The sequence below is a fragment of the Sinocyclocheilus rhinocerous genome, unplaced genomic scaffold, assembly GCF_001515625.1.
Source record: "Sinocyclocheilus rhinocerous isolate Xijiao unplaced genomic scaffold, SAMN03320098_v1.1 scaffold1164, whole genome shotgun sequence".
In the NCBI taxonomy this organism is placed as follows: domain Eukaryota; kingdom Metazoa; phylum Chordata; class Actinopteri; order Cypriniformes; family Cyprinidae; genus Sinocyclocheilus; species Sinocyclocheilus rhinocerous.
Window position 1 is genome coordinate 1,750,085 of NW_015643253.1, and position 23,551 is coordinate 1,773,635.

Sequence of the window (23,551 nt, forward strand, 5' to 3'; positions counted from 1 at the left end):
GGACATAGTTCGCACTGGTTTTGGGGGGAAATCTGCAGAATTCTGCTAAATGGATTTAAACGTGTTCAGCTGAACATACTATGCTTTCATTAATACCTGAAAGCATTATCAGATTGCCTGAAATCTTAATAAATGCAAGGTTTGAGGGGTAGAAATTGTGATATGTAGAAATAGTGAAATTACAGTGAGCTTTGCATGTGCAGATTCTGTGTTGACCTGGTAATGAGGGCCAAACGGGGCTGATAATTATTTGGACCTGACAACATGACAGCATTTTTTTTTGTTTTTTGACTGACAGAAGAAATATAGTGTATTTTTTTCATGTTGTGAATTATTTGGGGAGAAGTGGACTTATATATATATATATATATATACATTTATTTATTTATTTTCAAATGTTATTTGGGTTCATTCATTATTGGATCAACATGATAAAATGTTCTTTTGTAGGTGAACTATTCCTCTGTGTCTGTGATGTATTAGATGCGCAATAACAACAAGTGCAGATGCACAGTACACTTCTTATTAAGTGGACTGTTGCTGATGGCACGTGCACAATGAAATCTGTCTCAATGACAATAAAGCGAGGAGCAATCAGCACCTCAGAGATAAAACAACTGTCACTTACAGCCTTTATTCTGCTATCCCTGGATCAGTCAACCTCTATACGCACTTTCAGAAGGATAAAAGCTGCTCCGTTCATCAAGCGTTCCGTCCATCCATGATGTGTGAAGACGTGGCCACATATAGGCATATGTCATCTGTCATCTGTCAGGCCTGTTTTAAATAAACGCATTCACGCTTTGTGCAAGGAACGCGAGGAGCACTGTTGCGGCTCTGCAACCCATTTCTGAAATAAATCTCACCTCTCCACCTCTCTGTCACCAACTCCGTCATACAGCAGGGTTGCTATGACAACCGCAACAAGGATGGGGGAACAATTTTGAAGAGAGAGAGAGAAAGAAAAATCATAACAGCCAGCACTCCATCAAGTGAATTTCCATGCATGCATCTTTGCTCGGCCCTACTCAAAAATCGATGTTCAGCCTTGGAGATGGGCTTGCTAGTTAGGCCACTGCTTATGCGGTGTTCTTTAAATATTGCCGCTGCTGTTTATTTTACAAGGTTCTTAGTGAAACTTCACATTCGTTCGGGTTGAAGGCTCTCAGACTGGTAATAAAGTTGTTTTGTTTTATAGTGCGTTTGTTGCTTTTCCAATAAAATGTGACGAGTCGCACTTTTCCCATGCAGCGCAGTATCCGTGAAACTCTGTTGTAAAGTGATGAGAAGACATGGCAGATTCTCAAAATATATTGAGTTGTAACATTTAATATCCGAAAGAGGAGGCTGTAATTTTTAATGTTAAGCATTAGCATATTTCCGTAACTTTAAAATGTTGAGCACTTCTTTTTCCAATCCTGCATTTTTACTTATATATATATGCAGTATATGTAGATTTGAATCCCACTATCAATATATTCATCCTATAATATAATTCATAGATTTTGTTTTTATAAAATAAAATATATAATACATTATAAAATTAGTGTGTAATAAATGTATACAATTTTATGTATATGTAATATATTTTATATGTACTTTTAATCACAGACAGTTTTACAATACCTGTTTAAATTCAGAATAATCTTTTCTCTTCAGTAGGGATCTTTAGAGTTATTATGATGCAGTTTTTTTCGTGTAAATAATTTCAATTTTTGTGTTCTTATGGTTTAGAGTAGATTGTTGCGCTTCAGATGAGTAAAAATCAAATCGCTTCAGGTGTATAGCACCAAAATAATAAATAAATAAAAAGAAAGAAAGAAAGAAATCAAAAATAAAGAAAATTTTAAAATCAGTGCAAACACAGATTGCTGGCCACACACTAAATTGAATCCAGAGACTTTTCCCATGCAGCGCAGTATCCGTGAAACTCTGTTGTAAAGTGATGAGAAGACATGGCAGATTCTCAAAATATATTGAGTTGTAACATTTAATATCCGAAAGAGGAGGCTGTAATTTTTAATGTTAAGCATTAGCATATTTCCGTAACTTTAAAATGTTGAGCACTTCTTTTTCCAATCCTGCATTTTTACTATGATTGTTTATTTTATTTTTCAAACTCTTTTGAGATTTTGAGTTTGGTTCTTTTATGTGGTTATCTGTAAATGAGAAATAATTCCTCAAGGCCACATTCGCTTTTGCTGCTCGGCTCTTTCCTTTAGCTGCCATTGTTTGCGGCATAAAAACATTTCAATAGGGTCTTTCTCTGCAGAACTGTCTGGTTTTATTGAATGATTTTGTGTGCTCTCCCTGAGGTTAAGTGTGTGTGTGTGTGTTTGTTTGTGTGTGTGTGCATTCAGCGAGGCTGTGGATATGGGCCTGTAAGCTGATAGTATACCACACTATACTATTAGCATATTGAAGAGGGCCATGAGCTCAAACGTCTTCCTGACCTCGGGTCAAGCTTCATTCAATGTCACAGCTGTGTGGCCAGTTCCTTTATATGTATGTATATAACCAAAATAATAAATAAATAAAAAGAAAGAAAGAAAGAAATCAAAAATAAAGAAAATTTTAAAATCAGTGCAAACACAGATTGCTGGCCACACACTAAATTGAATCCAGAGACGGTCTAGCAAAAATATATTTTATTATATGAACTACATAGTGCAAAAAAAGTGCACAGTGCAAGTGAATTGAAAATATTTCAGCATATGAAACGTTTGCATGTGCTGGTCTAGTTTTTCATTCACCTGCACTATATGTAGATTATTTTGTGTTCTTCTAATATTTTTGATCATGGAGGATTTTCCACAACAGTTATTTTAATTCTGAATAATGTCTTCAATAGGAAACTTTTGTGCTAATGGGATGCACTTCAACATATTTTATTAGATTAATGAGGTAAAAAGTGTACAACCAAATGGTTGCATGAAGGCTCAAAACCAGCTTTGTATTGACCATATTATATGAAGGAGTGCTCACCACAACCATGTTACATGCTCCTCAGCCATTACTGTGGTCCATGATGGCGGTAAAATTGGGTCACAAATGTGTCAGATAGGTCATTGTATCTTTAAGATGCTACATCACCCTTGGGGAACAAGGCTAGTAAAAGTTTTATTGGCCTATTTACTGCAGCAATGGGCCGCCTGGTAGTATGGAGTTGTGTCTCTGTGTTTGGATTTGTTTGGATTGGTCCTATAGATCTGTTTTAGCCAGATCCACAGGATCCAAAGCCATTGTTCCTATCCCTATCAGGACTGTTATGTAGAGTATTGATTAGACCCCTGCTAGCTGGCCCGTCCCAGAGAGAGACTTTCAAATGAATTTAGTGAGCACTACAGCTTCTGTAGCCCTTAAAATCCACCACATCCCACTTAATGTACCTCCTGCTGTTTTACTTTCTCTCAGGAGAGACGCCACATGCCACTTCAAGCCCCTGTTGACTGTGCATATTGTCACCTTCTGCTTAACTTCAACATAAAGGCCTCTTTTGTATGTAAATCCTCAATGTGATAAAGTTGAGCTTTTAGGGGAAGCTTATGTGTTTGAGCTTATACGGCTGAGTTGTGGATAAAACAGTGTCCAGGGAGGAAGGAAGAGACAATGGAAGTGGCGTCTTATCGCAGGAACAGACGTGGAGCACCGCCTGGCCACCGAGGAAGAAGAGGAAATCACAACCAGCTGGAAGCACCTAACCAGACAGAAGTGCATGTGAATCTCTGAATTTGTCCTTTAAACCCAGAGAGGGGTCTGCTGGAGTGTGACAAATCTGACCCCGAGCCTCCAGCTCTCTCTGTTGGATCAGCTTAGATTAGGTTGCTTAAATGCAGAGTGTGTTGGCTCATAACCACACCTCTGATAAAGATCTGATTCACTGTGCTGAACACACAGGCCCAAGAAAAAGAGAGAGGACGATGAGGAAAGAGACAGAAACACTGTTATGTTTGTTTACTTGAGAGGTAGCTTCAGTCCATCATTTGATCTATCATGCACAACAGTAATCAACGTAAGCTCTGGCATTATGGAGGAACAGCTGGTGCAGACATATGTTTGCTATATGAAGATATACCATAGACTTTTTTTTAGAATTAAAGACCATAGAATTTATATTTAAGGTACTTATATTTATACAACTTAAAATAACTATAGATAAACCTTATCCCTAATATAAATTTTTGATATTAATAGTAATTTTATATACATTTTCTAATATACAGAAAAAAAATGAATGAATAATTAATAATAATAACAATAGGCAAGTACACACATACAAATACAAAAGCCATAGACTTTTTTTTAGAATTAAAGACCATAGAATTTATATTTAAGGTACTTATATTTATACAACTTAAAATAACTATAGATAAACCCTATCCCTAATATAAATTTTTGATATTAATAGTAATTTTATATACATTTTCTAATATACAGAAAAAAAATGAATGAATAATTAATAATAATAACAATAGGCAAGTACACACATACAAATACAAAAGTGATTCCTGCCCCAGTTGTAATCGCAAATTATTAAGAAATGTGAATGACAAAAATTTACAAGTAAAATATTCATATGAGTTACAGTAAAAAGACTTAATTGAGAACATATATGCAGTTGTCATTTAATAATAACACAGTGCAAAAAATCTTTAAAATAGCACAAAAAAATAAAAAATAGGCCTAATTTTCTTTATGAATTTTTATCATTTGTAATAATAATAATAATAATAACAATAATCATAATAATAATATATAATTGTTAAAAAATATTTAGGTATTAAATAATTTAATATAAAGTAATTGTAATAATAATAATAAAATAATTGTTACATTTTGTTCTTATTTTTTCTTTTCTTTTCTTTTAGGGTGAAATACTGTATGACCTGAACATATTTTTCGAGAGATTCACTCAGACACAGAGTCACTCTAAGGAAGTGTGAAGTGGTTCATTTAAGACAGTAAATGTAGGGCAAACGTGAAGCAACAGCAGACAGCTGGCCACGAGCAACCTGACACCAACCGGACGATCAACTAATCAGGAGAGGGAGACAGAGATAAGTTTAAAGAGATGGCTAGAGAGAAAAAGATAGAAGCAGACACAGAAGGGCATTAGTTTACCATAGCCCCGCTGTTGAAATGAAACCGTAGCTATCTCGGCCATGGCGCGCAGTTTATTTCAGTTCTTAATGGAAGGCATCTCACGTTTGGCGCAGATGCTGTTTGGCTGTAAAGGGGCCCTCCAGTGCTGTTTCCAATTCGACCACCTGAGAGTGGAAGCCGGAGGGGGCACCAGGGAAGCCCCATAATGCGTTTTATGAGAAGTGGTCTATTGAGTTAAAACATCAGAGATGGAATAGGTCTCCAGCAGCATGTGTGTGTTTGTGTTGGTGGGTTATCTTGCCCTAGGGCCACTACTGGGGCGGTCTGTGAGAGTAGGTTATGTCTGAATGTGTGTGTGGGTTGGATGGTCTGTGGAGGTCATTCTAACCACAGCGTAAAGTGAGACTCAGCTGTGTGATGCAGATGAGTTTTATTCGGTCTGTCCGACTTGTATCATGACATATAACAGGGCTCGGGGTCTGTTTGCAACTATGGGGCCATTAGGGGGCCATAGGACACATCTGAAGTCAGAGTTGGCTAGCTTGACGTTTCCGTGTAGGTCAGTTGGTCCAAGTGTTGCTGGATTGCAAGACTCAGGGTGACCTTGCAATTTTAAATTCTCAAACCTCTGTTCAAAAGCCCAATGCACCACAAGTACTTATCTATACCTTTTTGTATAAACTGAATTAATGACAATTTTTAGGGCATTGACCATATTCATAGTCTCTTTTTTTTATTGTGAAGTAGAAAATTGACTTTATTACATTTTTACATATTTTTACAATGCGTTTATGTAAAAACCCTAAACTTTGTTTGATTCCATGGTTTAAATTAGATCTTGAATCCCATCTTTTCAGTGTAGTAGTGTGAGACTTTAGCAGCCCATTGTATTAATATTTCATAAGTTTATATTGCATGATTATCTTGAGTTCTGTGATTTTATTTATCCAAAACTCTGCCTGAAGTATTCATGCATTTTGAACATCGTCTGTCTCTGAAGTGTCTCCATTAGGAGTGTTTTCACGTCTCTATGCCTCAACCTGGGCTCCAACAACAGCAATACTGGTGTTTTTGCTCTGATTAATGATTCATAGGTTTAAATAATTGATGTTTTTTGGGCATTGAGATACACAGCACATTAGCCCTCAGTCATTCTGATATCTCCATTCAAACACCACCTGCCCATCATTTTAGTGTGTGTTTTGGTGTACGTGTACGGTGTGAACAGTCATCTAAAGTTGTTCACATACGTCAACATGTGAGTGTCTCAAATAGCCCTTAAATAATATATATCAATTACGTAATGCATTATTGTCTTCATAAGTTTCTCTAACAATAGGTAAAGACCATCCAGGAGATAACTGTGACATGATTAATAGCTTTAAACCATAATTAACTTCATTTATTTATCATTTTAACATATGGGACTTTTAAGAACAAGTTTTATCATGCATCAGGAATCAGAGGCCCAGATGGTGATGTCTGCTGGATTTTGTATCTTGAAACTGATGGCTCATCTTAACTGTGTGAATGGCACTGAAGAACATTTCACATCTTTCCCCGCCCTTGCTAGTAAAAGAATAGAGGTGCAATTCTCAGGGTGCCTGAACGGTACATGAAAGATCACGCGCCCCTGCTGTCTTAAGTGCAGATAAATCGAGAGTGGAAGTATGAATGCTAATTTTAAACAATTGACAGGCATTGCTATTAAGCAGTTTCAGGGCTCCAGGATGCCCAATTGATACTTGAGGTCACTTTTTTGTAGCATCTCTAGCCACTTTTATTCCTGATGATGTCACTTTTAGGGGTCACCTTCAGTGACCCGTGATGTCAGCAGCTGATGTTATCTGCTACAGCGTCTTCTGATCCCTGCAGATGACCTTTCCCTCCTTAGTGAATATGGATTAGAACTTTGAAGTAGAATAGAAAAGGATAAAATAGCATGGAATGGCATTGAATTAAATGGAATGGGATTAAATGGAAAAGAGTCCCTTTGATACTTAATGGTTCTGTTAAGTATTGATTAATGGTTTGGTTCATAGCTTGTACCGTTTTCACTATAATTTATATAAATACATTAAAAAAATTTTTAAAAAAAGATTTATTGTTGTTATTACTATTATTAGTAGTAGTTTTTAATAATAATTAATAATATTAATTTTTTATAATTGATTTTTTTGTTTTTGTTTTGAAAAACCTTGGTTTCTTAATGTCTTGCACAACCGTCTCTAATTATATGCTGTTTAAGCGAGAAATTGAGTTAGAATGTGCCTTCCAGCATTTAGTATCTCCAGGCACATGTTGTGGAGGTCTATAGAGAGCTGTGTTTGTGAGAGAGAAGTTTCTGTTGTGGCAAATTTGGCTCAGATCCTTTTCAAACCTGCTGAGTGAAATTAAAGCTCCACAAATCGGATTATTGCTTCCCAAGAGAGCCGTCTCGTAGCCAGTGGACAACTGCCTCTATGGTATACTGTTATCACCACACGTCTCTCTCTCTTTTATTCTCACTGTGAGTCTGGAAACCAATTTGAGGACAATCAATAGTGGTTGGTGTCTCTTCCCGTTTCTTTTGCATATTTACTGGACCATTGTCTTTCAATAAGCCGCCAACATAAATCTAATTTATCAACCACTGACATGTGAGGGTAAATACAGCGGGCCGTAACAACCATAAAGTATGAGTTGTGCACGTCCCCCTACAGTATTTAGAATAGTCGTCAACCATTATGGGTTTTTCTATAGTTGATTATTAAATTCCTTCCCCTGTCCAGAATATGTGGCAATATTGGTTAATGATAACTGATATTGTAATGTCAGTGCCAATATAAATAGCAGGGTGGAGGAGAAAATCGGTGCAATCTGTCTAGCTTCCTTTTTATTGCTTATGACAAACTTTTCTTTGGGATACATGATTTTCTGATCCAATTTGAGCTAATGTACAGTAATAAGTGGTGAGGTTTTGGATCAAAGAGATTTCACAGTGGGCGTCGATGACCTACACAGCAGGCATAGAAATTGGCACTGACAAAATTATCCTGTTTCTTATCCTAGACTTACTTTTATTTCTTATTGGTGTATTGCATCATGTCTGGATTGGATACGGTGTTCACAAAATGGTTGAAATCCCTTTTGACAACATTTATTCATACTTCACTGAAAATATTAAAAACAGACCATTTATTCTCCTTTCACAAGGCCAATTTCTATTCATGAAATACAGTATCACTAAAGACTGTGAAATTAACAACATAAATCAATCAAATAATAAATACATTTGTGTAATCTAAACGTGAGATGTATTTTTAGTTGTTCAGCTGGTGGTTGTTACCACCTTATTTAATGCCTTGAGATAAATACCCAGTTAACACATTCACAGCACCTTCTACGGATCATCTTTTATGAATAACTAACAGATAGTCATTATTATTCATGAGCTAGAGTAGGTGTAGTCATGTGCACTGAGCTTTAGATAGAGAGAGAGGGAGGAACCGAGAGAGAGATAGAGAGAGGGAGAGATGGGCAAGTGAGAGAAGGGGGTGTGTCTCTATGAAGAGGGGTTTAGTACAGCGTGCGTGGATGACTGCTAGCTAGTGTGGATGAGAGAGGGACACAGGGAGATCGAGGGGGTACGATGCACACACACAGACAGTCATTCACGAGGAATTCTGCAGCATCAGGCAGGCTGGTCAGTGCGTGATTTTTACACAAAGAAGACCGGGAAAGAGGTACCTACTGATGAGAGACGTTACTCAACGTTTGAGGGAAATCCCCGGTGTGCCTGTGTGTGTGCACTACTGCCAGAGAACTGTTGGGGGACCCGAGACGGCGAGATGGGCTGTAACCTGTGCACACTGCAGAAAAGAGAGGAGCACTACAAGCTGCTGTATGAGATCGCACAGGTGAGTCGACTTGTTTAACCTACTCCTGAGATCCTTTTGAAGTTGAGTTGTGAGATCAGATGGAACTTACATGGAAGTTTCTACCTTCTCTAGAGATATGTTCTCTATCTTTTCTAGGCAACTTGGTTAGATGAATGGATCCATTTGTTTAGACTTGTTTATCCAAAGCATCCTACAAATAAGAATAATGCAAGTAGAACCAGTTTTTTCAAGGGACAGGACACTACTCCTCCAAGTAGTAGATAGGGAAACCCTTTGTGTTTTAAAGATTCATTTTTGGCCATTTTTGTACAGAACAGTCAGAGAGTGGATAGGAAGTTATGTGGGAGAGAGCAAGAGGTGCGGGAATGGAAAGGACCACAAGCCTGGATTCGAACTCTGGTTGATGCGTACCCAAGGGGCTATCGACTCCAAACTTTGTGTTTTAAAAGTGTCTTCTAAGACATTCAGTTTGGTTCTAGTAGTTGTTTTGTGTTTGGACCTGCACAGTCTTGTGTGAAGAGTTCTTTAGGGGAACATTGGGGACTTACCTGGAAGCATTTGTCAGGGATCAAAGGAGATTTTGCAGCACACACCCTTTACAACTGTAGTAATGTTCTTGTTCATTTGGGTACAGCTGTTGTACAAGATGCTTACAGGTAGGAGGATGAGAATTTTGGATTTCACACACTGGTGAAACTTTTTATTGTTACGTAGCCAGAGTTGCAAGAAAGAAGCAAGCCTGTATAAGGTGCAAAAACCTGAACAAATTGCAAATTGATCATGATTAGTACCACCATGTTTCCAAACCCTTGCCTTTGTAGTTGGCATCCACTGGAGCTCTGTAACAGATTCTTAGAAGCAGAGTTGTTCAATACAATAGTTAAAGATCAATTTTGCTTTTTAGTCACCACTAACGTTTAGGGTTGATGCTAGTCTCGGAATGGCTGAACTCTTGACTCCTCTCCTTTCCGAGCTGTAGGAATGCCCATGTTCCTGTGCTGCATGGGAGGTCAGAGTCCATGCTCCCTCTTGAGCACCAAGCGTGCAAAATAATATTTTCATGTTGCTCTGATCGCTGCCTCATTAAGCTGTTGTACAAAATGGCTTTAGTACCTAATTAGATGGTAAACTGTGCCTTTTGTCTGTGTGGAAGCCAATCTGGGAGATTATTCCTGTCGGCGACTGGACTGGGGTGATAGAAGTTTGATCCCTACTGGTTCAAAACAGCAGGCTTGTGTTTAGAGTGACTTGTTCAGATAGCCTTTTGCTGATAACGGTGCTCTATTGCCTGTGATTGGGAGTTTTGTACAAGCACTTGCTCTTTTGTGGCACAATGGAGTGAAGAGTGGCTGGCAGCATTTTTGTGTGCGGCGTGTTGCCGCTGTGACACCCTAGAGATTGTGTGTATGTGTCTGGTGGGTTATGGTTTGCTTTTTGCTTGACATGAGATGACTTTTTATATGTCACATGTTGGTCCCTTTGTAGTTTTAGCAGTGGAGTTCAACTCTCGATGGAAATAAATACATTGCATTTTTAATTTTTTTAAAAATAAAAAAAGAAATAATGCAATGTCTCCAGGAAGGATGAAGGTACTAGGGAATGTTGAAAGGAAAGGGAAATCTGGATCTACTCTCTGTGGAGTGAATTCCCAAGCTGAAGCAAAAGTGTGTCAAGGCCTCAGATGTTTCTCAGATTGCCTCAGATGTTTCTGTTATTCGGCAATTTAAATTTTCAAGCTTTTATGTTTGCAAGAAGAAATCAAAGAAATGTTGCACCGTGTTACTCTTGAAGTCACAACAAGAAGCAGACATGAATAAACACAAACACACGCCTTCAGTGCAATTTCACGCCCCCTGACCATTTTGACGCTATTCTCGGCAGCACAGCCGAGAATAGACCCTGGTGGTCTGTGAGATTTATGAGTTTAATGTGAGTGTTCGCCCCTCAACGGGCTCACCATGGAAATGTATTCTTCTTTCTTTGTTAGCCACGTTACAAAGAACCGTACTCCCGCACTCTTTCCCTCTCTCTTACTCTCAGTCTCGGAGTACTTGGCTGTGTTTTTATGTTCCGTCAGCCAGATCAAGTTTTGGAATGTAAGGTCTGAGCCATTTCACCTTAATTTGGTCTGCAGATCAAACTGGCAAAACCTCTGTGATTAGCTGCTGTTTATCCATTGTGATGTAATATGTGATGTCATTTCAAGTCTTATTACAGATGACTTGATTTGAGGAGGATATAAACACTCAATGATATCAAAATGACAGCTTTTGAGAAACCAAGCATTATTTTATGCAGTGCTGTGGAAAACAAGATGGCAAACACCCATGAGGTGCTTGGATAGGGTAACATTATGGATGCTTATTAATACACAGTTATTGTGAAAAAGTATGTGAACCATTGGATATCTGCATAAAATGGTCTTTTATTGAACAAACTGTATAAACATTTATAGTGCAGGGTGGAAAAAATATGTACATCCTTGGATTTAATAATTAGTTGACTCTTTTTGGGCAGCAGTATATTTTTATATTAATAAATACGATTTGTTTATTATATAACACTATAATTTGCCATTTCTACTCTATTGTATGAGTTTCAGCTCGATTTTCATCATCAGCAATTCAAAATGGTCTAACTAGTACAATGAACTTATGACTTAACATGTTGTTACCATGGCAACTTAAAGATTTTGTCTAAAATGTGATCTACTGCTAGGCTAAATCTGTAAGGTGCACAGAGTGAGGCAACTGTTAAAATCAAACTATGTAAATGTATTTATTTCCCTATTAATCTCTAAAATTCTGGTAATTGCTGATCAGCGAATCTGTGTTAGCATGAGGTGATGGAGGCTATTTCACTCAGTTGAGCTGAAACACTGAGGCTCATGGGAGCAGTGCAGTTTACGGCCATGGTCAGGATCCCTTATGGGGACAGATGCTCAGTGTAATTTCCAGTCTGTGGATCAGCATGGGAGGAGAACGAGAGATATCACCTCCCACTCATTTTCTCTCACTAAGACACTAATTTTTTGTATCTGTAGTTCCACAAATTTCAGAGATATCATGAAAAAACAGAAGCAGAACTTAGCAGGAATCACATTTACATTTATGCCAATTACATTTGCTATTTGTAATTCACCTTGTTTCAAAAGATCTTCTCCAAACTCTCTTGATTAAATCATAAATGTGCTGAAAAAAACTGAAAAAAACTGTTGTGCTGGCAACAGTTTACCTCTGCGCCCCCTACGGTGGCCATCAAGGGTCAGAGGAAGTGTCGGTCCCGAGAGCACTAACAACCATATGGATCTGGATCTGTGCGAGTGAATTGGGCAGTCAGTGTATCACAGCCTTCAAGTTTAATGGGCCTCCAGATGGAGGGTAAACTTTAGAGAGATCTTCCAAAAGGAACTGGCTTTTGTGAGTGTGTAAGATTGAGTTTTGAGTGTGTATGTGTGCAAGGATGCTTCACACTCCTGCCTGAACCAAGGTCTCTCTTATTGGCATCGTCACTGTTGGGCGATGTCCCCTGTCTCTCTCTCAGAACACTCTCATCCATCTTCCTGTCCCGGAGCCTTTTTCTGAACGATGCTCCTTGCTGATGAAATGCGTTGTGTGTGGAATGAAAGAAGGGAAAGACAGAGAAACATGTAGTTTTGATTGATCTTGTGAGTGTGTTGGATGATAAGTATGTCAGATAGCACAGACCCTGGGGTGATCATATCAGCAGACCCTGCCAACTCCAGGCCAGGAGAAGCGCGTGTGTGTGCATATGATGGAAATCTCATTTAAAGCCCATATCATTCTCTTTAGCTGTAGCATGCATGGAATGATTGCATAATTATTGCTAAAAATAGACTCTACTCTCTCAGTGGTCCTGGTGATTTTCTGCTTTAGTGAAATGACAGATGCTGAGTTCATCTTTTTCTCCTGATCTGGAAAGAGAGCAGATGACCTCATCTAAACCTGTGTATCGTGTCATTTATGCCGCTACTGATCTTCCTTATCAGATTACCTGCTGTTGTGTGTATGGTTTCACATTTACTGCATACCAGTTTTTAGACTTCATGTGAATATGTAGAAAGTAATATCAGCTTTCAAAAGCACACATGAACAGATCTACGATAGTTCATTACATGTTTGTTGAATTAATTACATGAAATTAGACACTTTTGTTAGGGATGCACCATATTTTGAGACCATTCACTCACTCACTCACTCACTCACTTATTAATTCATTTATTATTCATCATTAGTTTATTTATTAGTATTAGTTGATATTGGTTTATTGATTTGTGCATTTCCTCTATTTTTACATTTGTTTTACATTACCTTTGCCACAATGTAACATTTACTTAGAGTTAATCTAATTATTCAATAACATTATTATTTAATAAATTATTTAATAAAACCGTTAAATCTTGAACATAGCACAAAATGAATATTTATTTTTCATACTGTACATTATCATGTTGTGATGCCTAAATTCACTTGTATAATAACAATAAGAATATTAATACTGTCTATTTTTTCGGTTATCAGCATTAACATAATATCAGCTTTTAGGCCACAATTTTAATACATTTGTGCAAGGTTACACTCAGCCAATCTTTTTCTTAACTATTTTTAAAGATTTTTATAAGATGTATAGCACGAACTGTAATAAGAAGTGGCAATAGGGTCATTATCATTGCTGTTACTGTCTCTACCGCTCAGGTGGATTGAGTTTCAAGGGATTTTACACTTCTGTCTGATCTGCTTCCTGTATGACTGTCTCTGAAGTGAAATTATGAGGTGACCTTTTCTTTTTTGTGTTATTTCATTTTAAAAAGTGCAGGCTTGACCTTTACATCCGTATAACAAACCCATTCGACAATCAGACCCTCTGATTGAAAGTCTTTATTATGAGCCCCTCTCTGCTCTCATTTTTTCCCATATACCATACACCACCTATGCGGCCACACTATCCATGCAATGCAAAAATGTACTTTGCATCAACCAGACACTCTGGAGGATATTTATTGCATATAGGTTTTAACTCACAACTCCCCTTTTAAACACTTTATTTTCTTTCCAAGTAGGCCAAGTTGCAGTTAGTAGCATTTTATTTGCGTTTAGTATTTTTTTTGCACTTTCAGAACAGGCAGATTAATCTGTGAACTCCTTTTTGAAATTATAAACCAAAAAAGATGAATATGCATAAATTAAATCTTGTTCTTTTTGTCCCAAACTTGTCATTTTATATTCTTAAACTGATCCTGGCCTCTCTATTTCATTCTTAAGACAATCATAGTCTGATTTCAGCAGAACAGATAATAAAAGTTCTTTGTCTTGAACCACAAAGGAGATGACCTGCTTGTCTGCCCTAGACACACTGGTGTGTAATTAGTGCTGGGCTTCAGAGCTGATTGGTAATTATAAGAAGTTATGGAGTTTTGTCTTTCCTTCATCATGCAATCCTCTGTGAGTCGGCCCAATTGGCAAGTCAAAAGGGGCTGATTACAGCTCCGTCACACATGGGTGCTACACAAATGAAACACAGGGCATTAAATCTACATACCGCTGTTCACTAGTGCTGGGCTTCAGAGCTGATTGGTAATTATAAGAAGTTATGGAGTTTTGTCTTTCCTTCATCATGCAATCCTCTGTGAGTCGGCCCAATTGGCAAGTCAAAAGGGGCTGATTACAGCTCCGTCACACATGGGTGCTACACAAATGAAACACAGGGCATTAAATCTACATACCGCTGTTCACTTGACTTAAGGACTAGAACTAGTGTGATGGATCTTGCATTAAAAAAAGTCAGAAAATCTTTCTGAGATGGTTTTTGTCACGGTTCTTGGATAAAATCACTGATATTGCTGAACCCAGTTAATGTCTCGTGTACTGTGCAAAAGAAGGCAACATAAAAAAATCTAAATTTACTTTGTTAATGCATTTTCCTGGTCTAATAGTGAGTGATTCATCAATTCATAATATTTAATCAGAACGTCCTCTTCCTCTTTTAAATGACTTTGCTTGTTCACTGATGTCACTTAGGCGTTAAGATAATACTAACCAGAAGCAAAATAACTAATTTCCTCTATTTTTCACTATATTACCTTTGCTATAATCTAACACTTTAAGTTAATCTTCAAAATGCTAATGATTTAATATCACTGTCAAACTGTCAAATCTTCAGCATAACACAAATTGAATTTTTTTTTCACACTGTACATTTATAAAGTTGTGATGTTTACATTTACATGTAGCTTTAGTTTATGGTGCTTAATTGTTAGTTTATTTAGACAAGGTAGATAACATTATCCAAATTTTTCAATCTAAAACACATCAAGCTAATAAAAGTGGTTTCAAATGGCAATTTGCATTGACTTTAAAGTATAGGTTATTTTCCTTGATTTGTTCTACATTGATTGGGTCTATATAGCAGGTTTATAGTGTACTGGAGGATTGTGGATTGATCCATTTGTAATTAACACACAATTAGCAGGTACATACATCTAGATGACAATTCCTAATATCCCATCTGGCCAAGGACCCAGGGAGGAAATAACGTGTGCGTTGTGCAGCTGCCAGTGTTTCCGGAGAATTACAGTTCGAGAGCTCTTCAGACAAATTCAGATAACTTATGGGTTATGTGTGATGTATCTGCAATTTTAAAACAATCTGTGAGCACTGCAGTTCAGCCCAGTAGTGCAGTTACTTGGTAAGATTTTGATGCAGATCAAATAATAAAGCATCTGTGTGTGCAAGGTTAAGCCACAGGAATGGATCTCAGTGGCTTCTTGTGTCTGTACTGATATCCCTCCCCCACCCCACTTTCTGCCTGTTCTTTTGTTCTTGCAAAGGTGAGACATTTTCTGAGAGAAAACAGAGCAGAAAACTGAGGAATTATTATGGGATATTGAAATTGCAGTGTTTATCAGTCTAATTTCAATATAACTTCAAACTGTTAGTACACTTGAATGGACTGTTATATGGAACCGAATTATGGAGAGAGACCTTGTGTCTTTGCAGACATCTGGCAATAGCAGACAGGATTGGATGCATTTCACCTTTCATCACACACGTCTTACACACACACGCACACACACACACATACAGGGAGGTCACTGCTCCTGTCTGTTCCTCTTGGCTGGCCTCAGCCCCCTGTGATAGTGACAGTCTGTCAGTGTGAGACACAAACTGGCCTGGGTCATTTCCTCTGAGTCTGACACCAGCACACTGTGACATCCTTAATTCAACAGCAATGATAAGCTGATATCACTCAAACATTCCTTGTAAATGTGTTACTTTTACAACAAACATGCATTTATGAAGAGTTGAGATTTCGACTTTTTTCACATTAAAACTTGAAAATTTATTTTTGTTTTGTTGTACTCTTAAATATGAAAATCCATAAAATTGCATTTAATCTTCCAATTTTATTTAAAAATTATTTACTTTATACACACATTACTACTGTGTGTGACAGTTGTAGTGTAATTTTAATGATAAATTTTGCAATTATGATTATCAATTTTACTACTAGTTAAGTTTTATCCAAAGTTAGTGTATGTGGAAAATGAGTATAAGAAGTGTGTTTGAAGAGTTTATTTTTGAAAAATCCACAGAGCCAGAAGTTGCCCATGGTTGAATCATTCATATCTGTGTTTGGTTGTAATGTGTTGAACTGGTGGTAGCTGGTCTGTAATTTTGTGCATGTCATATTGAAGCCTGTAGATCTCATATGTCCTTGATCCCCCTTGTCATTGCTTGTTGCTCAGGCCTTTTCAGTCATTGAGTCCAAACTTGTGCGTCTTGGAAGGGTTCTGTATGTTCATTCGATACTGTGACACTATCAAACTTGAGTTGGTTTTCTAGCATGCTTGAAAAGTCATTAGCAGCTCTCTGAGGTCTCCTGCACCGTCCGTTTGCGTATTAAGTATCAAGCGGCCCATCTGTGGGGCACACCGTGGAGTCTCCACTCCGTAACCAGATTTGCTTTCTGAAACATCAGTAAGGTTCAAGTCTTAGAGCAGATCCTTTCCAGGAAATTAGCAGTTTTGTGTCCTTTTGTTTGCTTCCATATACAGCATTGGCCTAATAAAACATATAGAAGAGACCAGGCTAGTTGTCATATAGGGAAATTGTCACATATATTAAGGAATATATTACGTTTTTTAAGGTCAGAAGTTCAAGTATGCATGTGTTTACTCAAGCAAGTGGTTTTGTTTATTAGTTTCAAATGTCTACTTCAAAAATTTGAATTTAAATGTGAAGTCCATAAATGTTTAAAAATATATTGTATTTGTTTGTTTGTTTGCTTGTTTATTGTTTGTTTGTTTGTTTGTTTGTGTAGACAAATAAAGCTACTTTTAGAGATATTGACTGTAGTAAAAAGTAAATATCCAACATTTATGTTATGTTATGTTATGCTATGTTTTATGTTATGTTATGTTATGTTATGTTATGTTATATTATAATATATTAATCAACAATGATAAATATTGAATTAATGGAGTCACAAGTGTGTCCCATATTCTTGGTCTATCCTATGAAATATATTATGTCTTTTTATCTGCTCATTCAAATTCTTCCATGTCTATTTCTGATTAGCCAATTATGCCCAATTCATACTTGAAGTCATCCGTTGAGCAACTGTAAAAGCAGGCGCTGACTGACTGCCGACAGGCTGAATGGAGCTAAATTGCACTGCAAAACAACCCAGCGTGGCATTATGGGGCTGCGTGAGTCAGAGTAGATCTTTAAGCAAGCGTGTGTTTGGATGTCCATTCACACACATCTGATGTGCTCTTGAAGACTGTTCAGGTGTGAAGGCATGTGCTATTTTGCTATCCGCCTAGCGGAATCCAACTCAACACATGAGGAATAATGCTAATTGGCATGTAACAGGAAGAGCCGGGAATTACACACACGTTTAGGGAGATAAAAAAATCTCACGGCTGGTAGCTCATTAAAGGGTTGTTATAATTTGAGTTAAATCTGTCATTCACACATTGAACTTCTCACACAATGTACCTGGTTTTACTCAGAAGGTGCAGGTTTGCATATTAAATGCTGTGTTTGTGCTCCTGGTTATTTGATTAATCTTAATATGGGCTTCAGGTTTGATGGGTCGGTTTTGGACGTATGGTGGCAGCCGTCATGTGCCATACCTGTAGTGGTGAATTAGCTACACACAGAGCATGATCGACCCGTGCCAGCCTACGCGCAACTGCCAGATGCATTCATCAGGCTTTGGATCCGCAAACGTGGGATGCAGGACAAAAGATTCACACCCAATAATGTGGTCTTTGATTACTATGTTTTTGTCTAGAAATGTGTTTGGATTGGCACACAAGAGTGCAATATAGTGGAAAAATACAGCAACGGGAGTCTTTCTGTCATGTCGATGTATATTTTGACGATGCTAACAACTAGGCCTCGCTCAGGTTCAGAACTCAAAAATGAACTTTATGCATTGTCAGAATGTATGAAAGTCTCTGACCTCCTCTTGAACCCTGATACATTGGATTAGCAGTTACTATCCCTCCCTTGATTTAATTTAGAAATATTGCTTGGTACATAGTGTGTGTGTGTGTGTGTGTGTGTTTTGTCTATTTATATGGCTATTGTTTGTGGTGTTCCTGCCTGTAATGATAGCAGATGTAAGGTTAATCTTTGTGTAATGTGTGTAGGAGGAAGTACTATACAATAAGCCCCTGGCGCCAGACGCACTACATCTATTAGTCAATCTGAAAGGGAGACACATGAATGAAGTTCACAGTGGAAGATAAGCCACTACATTAGACTGTGTGTCTAGAACACTAGATCCATCTGTTCTTCTTTGTTACATTCAGTCATCATCTTCTGCTTACCTCTTTCTTACAGTTTCCTCTTAAACTGAATCCAGAAGACAGACACAGAATGCATTGTACTGAGAAGTTAAATCCATGGCTAGAGGAATGTCACACTTTTGAATTTTAACCTTTTAAATGTTAAAGGGATAGTTCACCCAAAAATGAAAATTCTGTCATTAATTACTCACCCTCATGTCGCACCAAACCCGTAAGACCCTCATTCATCTTCGGAACACAAATTAAGATATTTTTGATGAAATCCGAGAGCTTTCTGACCCTCCATACACAGCAAGGGAACTACCACGTTCAAGGCCCAGAAACTTAGTAATGACATCGTTAAAATAGTCCATGTGACATCAGTGATTCAACCGATATTTTATGAAGCTACCAGAATACTTTTTGTGTGCAAAGAAAACAAAAATGCAGAAATGAAATTAAAAAATTGTTTATTAGTATATTATTCAGTATTTGTATACTTATTAGAGCAATGTAACATGGTAAGCTCAGTAACATGGTAACATCAAACTGTATTGAAATCAAATACGAGTTGATTTGTGTGGCACATGGGAGTTGCTACCTATGTAGAGCATTCCAAAACAGTCACTTGTGAGGTTCTATGACGGTTCATATGCTTAAAAGGCAGCTCACTAGGCTTTGGTATAGAGCTGGTGTCTCTCTAGAGCAGAGTCCTTCATTAAAGTCATTAGTGAGGCACGGTGGGACACTCCTACCAGAAATCAGCTGAAATAATGAAGCATACCCACTGAAACCACAAATCACCCTCAGATCTGTCTCTCCTGCTCGCTCTCTCAGCCTGACTGCAGTACCCATAACTCTCCTTGGCTCACTTGACTGATTTCTCAGGCATTTTAAGGCCGAGACACCACGTTCATTGCCCTTCAGAAACAATCAGTAGTTTTCAGCATTAGGTCAAGTGAGAGTCAGCATGTACAAAAAAGGCAGGTTTAACCCTGAACCTTAGGTCTTCCCTCCTTTTATTGTTGTATTGCATAGCCTTGTTCTATTGTGGTGATGGTTATGATTAATGTCGGCTTGTTCCACAGCATTTTCGCCATGACATTTATTGGTGAACCTTGAAGTGAACTCTACTGCACAGCAAAACCAATAGCTAAATTCAGGCCTTGGTCCAGTTTTTTGCTTCAATAAGGATCAGTGGTTTTGAAGGCCAGTAGATTTAAAGCTGAAGTGTGTAATAGTAGTGTACTAGTAATAGTATGCTAGCAATTGCTTGATTTTTTTTTTTTTTGAACATCCTGACTAGCTTAACAGAGACATTCAGTTCATCCAAAATCGCATACTGTCTATTAGGAATTACATTTGAATTTGAACTTAAGCCGGACGCAGCGATCGGCTCCACCAGTTTGGAGGCAGAGCTATCTGTTTTTCTGACCAATTGCAGATGGTGGAAGTGTTTGGAAAACCTATTTGAAGTCATTTCTTTTGCGATTTCTAGTGCCACAGCAACTCCAAATGAAATCCAACAGTGACCAGGAAGAGCAACAAGCCCCTACATGTTGTAGCATGTTAGGTTTAAGGCCTCGAAATAGGGCAGGCGATGTGGACAAAGAGACACAACCCTGTCAAAAATCTGTTCTCATTCTGAGAATATTTCATTTATTCACACTCCTGTAGACTATAATGGAAAAACAATTCCCTACATCTAGATTCAGTACACATGATGTACTCTATGACAGTATGCGATATGATATTGAGAGTGCTTGCGTTGGGTTATTGTAGTGAGGCAGTGAGACTAAATAAACGTTTTGTTGACTCAGTTTGTCATAACCCATGTCATCCATGGCTGGGTCCTGCTGAAGGACTCATTAGTTAGACATACACAGCTCCCTATGATATATGCGCCTGCTATTTCAAATGCATTATTTATTTTTGTAGCTGAAAATAGAGAAGAATGAGAGGCATTTATACCGCTTGGAGGATCAAATCAAGGTTGGTGCTAATGGAGAATTTAATTATGTTGTGAAAGGTAGACATTCGCCTGCAGGGTGAACTCTGTCAGGGTAGTGTTGTGTAGTCAAACTCCCACATTCCCACAGAATAAGTCAGTGGCATATTGCCACCGAAAACCTCTTTGAGGAGTAATTCTTTGTCCCTAAAGAGGAATTTGAATTTAATGCAAAAGCACACGCATAAGTAATGGCAGTAGAGATGGTTGAATCTCTATGGTGATACTGTGCAATCACAGTTACTTATGTGGGAATACTGTGTATATGTGATATGTTTGGGGGACAAGGTGGGGGAAGGCATGTACTTGCAGATGCTTATGCCTTAGGTGTTACATCTTATTTCTATAGTATAATTAAGTTTAGAATATTTAAGGTGAAATTTGTAATAGCATTTGGTTGAAATAGCGACACCAAACGGAGTTGCAAAAATAACTGGTTCAAACAGGTTTCCCTGAAAATATTGAAATAAAGCTGAAATAGAATTTAAAAATTAGATGTGAAACTTAAATGAATATTTGAAATGTTGCTTTGGCAACTAACTAAAATAATTAAGTTTATATTGAAGTACTAAAATTAGTAAAACTAAAACTGAAATAAAAATTAATCAAATTCATTAGGAATCTTTAGAAAAAAAATCAAAGAAGCATATAACAAAATGATTAAAACTTAAACTAAAATTAAAATGAAAACAAAAAGCTAAATATGAAAAAATATATAATATATAAAAATAGTATATAAATAATAATAAAATAACACTGAATGTCATTGGATGGATAAACAGTTATTTTAGCGTTTTTAAATACTGTATTTGTTATTTAAATAATATTTAAATAATATTAAATAATGTTTTAATATGATTCAATATTAAATATATTTAAATATTTAAGCATTTTGATAATTCCTTTTTAAATTTTTTATTTAGAAAAATCTTGTTCAGTTTAAGGTTTGTCAAACTGATAATTTCATAAGAGTCTGATTTTAAATAATTAGCCCAAGTTATTATCATGACTAAACTGCTCAATTTACTTGTTTGTTCGCAGTCTGTTTAGTATGCTTAGATTATACTTGTAATGAGACAAAACTCTATTTTTGCTGCCACACATCGACAGTAATTTGCACCAAATTTCACTTATACAGAAAGTCCTTGCACTTTTTTTCTCTCCATCTCTCACTCAGTCATGCATGTCGTTAGGGGACTAATTGCCTCTCATTAATATCTTGCCACGTTGATTAATCAGCGCAGAGGCGACATGGAAAATTGCATATTCAAATAGTTAATAGTCTCTTTTTGAATATCTGAATAGTTAACGACACGGCGAGTTAGTTATTAGTCTCCGAGTAAATCTAATGAAGAAAATGAATTCGAATAATAACAGACTGTGTGACAGAATCTGTGTGGTTACTCTTCCACAGTGAGATGATGGTAGTCCACAGACTCCTGCAGCTGCGTAGAGAAAGAGAGAGTCTGAGCTCTAAAGCAATATGCTAAATTCAGATTTTCAACAGAAATTATGAGTTGTAATGATTAGGAAGTCTTTCTTTTTCTATTAGATTCCATGTGCCATTGCCATTGAGCTCCTACAGTGAATCGATGGGTGACTGAGCCTTTCGCCGTGTGCTCAATATGAAGATAAGATGCTTTCGGTGTTGTGAATGGGACCGTGTGTCAGATATTGTGTTTTTGCTCACACATAATACCCTGAAGAATCCTTTCTGATTGCTTGACACTTCCCAGGTGGGATTTCACTATGTTATGCTCTCATGCTCTTTATTCCTTTTGGATTCACAGTGTTGAGAAACTCAAAGTGTGACTCCCTTACAAATGTGCCATATAAAAGTCTATAGTCAGGCGTCTTTCACCAGTGTTTAGCTCTTTTGTCAGTTTTCTCAACAACTGTCAGTACTTTTTGGGTTGACACAATGCTGTTTGTGTGTGCGTCTGTTGCATTTTCCGCTGTTTGGTCGCCTGGCCAAGAGGTTCTCATCCAGTTCTTATCTCTCATGCCACATGTGTTTAAACACACACACATACAGTCTTATCACTTCTTTGTGCTTATCTCACCTGTGCCAAATCATTCAGCTTGGAGAAAATAAACAAGCCTGTAGATATATGTCACCTGACGAGAACTGACACAAATATGACAGCTCCGACAACACACACACACACACACACACACACACACACATGCTACTTTTACAGCCCAAAAGTTTCTGTGTGTGTCTGTGTGGTTTGAATTCTACTGATATTTATGGATTGCACTTATTAGGTGAATGGGCGTGATTTTTCCAAGTCTGGACATGAGGGAACGGTGGAGGCCATGCGGAAGGATCCCATTGTGGTGCAGGTGTTGAGGCGGGGGCCCTCGGCCCGGAACCAGAACAGCCTACAGGAAGTGTGTGTGGTGGATGTGTGCACTCAGACAGACATCACCTTTGAGCACATCATGGCTCTGGCTAAGATGAGACCCACCACTCCACCTGTGCCAGACATCTGCCCCTTCCTGCTGTCGGACAGGTACATACATATGCTGACAGAACTCTTAATTACATTTGGATTTAGATTTAATCCTCATACTGTTTATTGTACTGTGTATTTGTCATTATCATAAAATATATATTTTTAGTTACAATAACATTATTATTATTATTATTATTATTATTACATTTAATCATTTAGCAGATGTTTTTAACCAAAACGACTTACAAATGAGGACAATGGAAACAATCAAAATCAACAAAAG

At 37.5% G+C, this 23,551-nt stretch overlaps 1 protein-coding gene across 1 annotated transcript; it reads left to right on the forward strand.

Moving 5' to 3' along the window:
- Positions 1-8,711: 8,711 nt before the first annotated feature.
- Positions 8,712-23,325, forward strand: LOC107757222 (PDZ domain-containing protein 4-like; the record flags this gene model as incomplete). Its single annotated transcript, XM_016574636.1, has 2 exons — positions 8,712-9,002; positions 23,078-23,325. Coding segments are annotated over exons 1-2 (317 nt in total), but the record flags the coding sequence as incomplete, so codon positions are not given.
- Between the last annotated feature and the right edge of the window lie 226 nt (positions 23,326-23,551).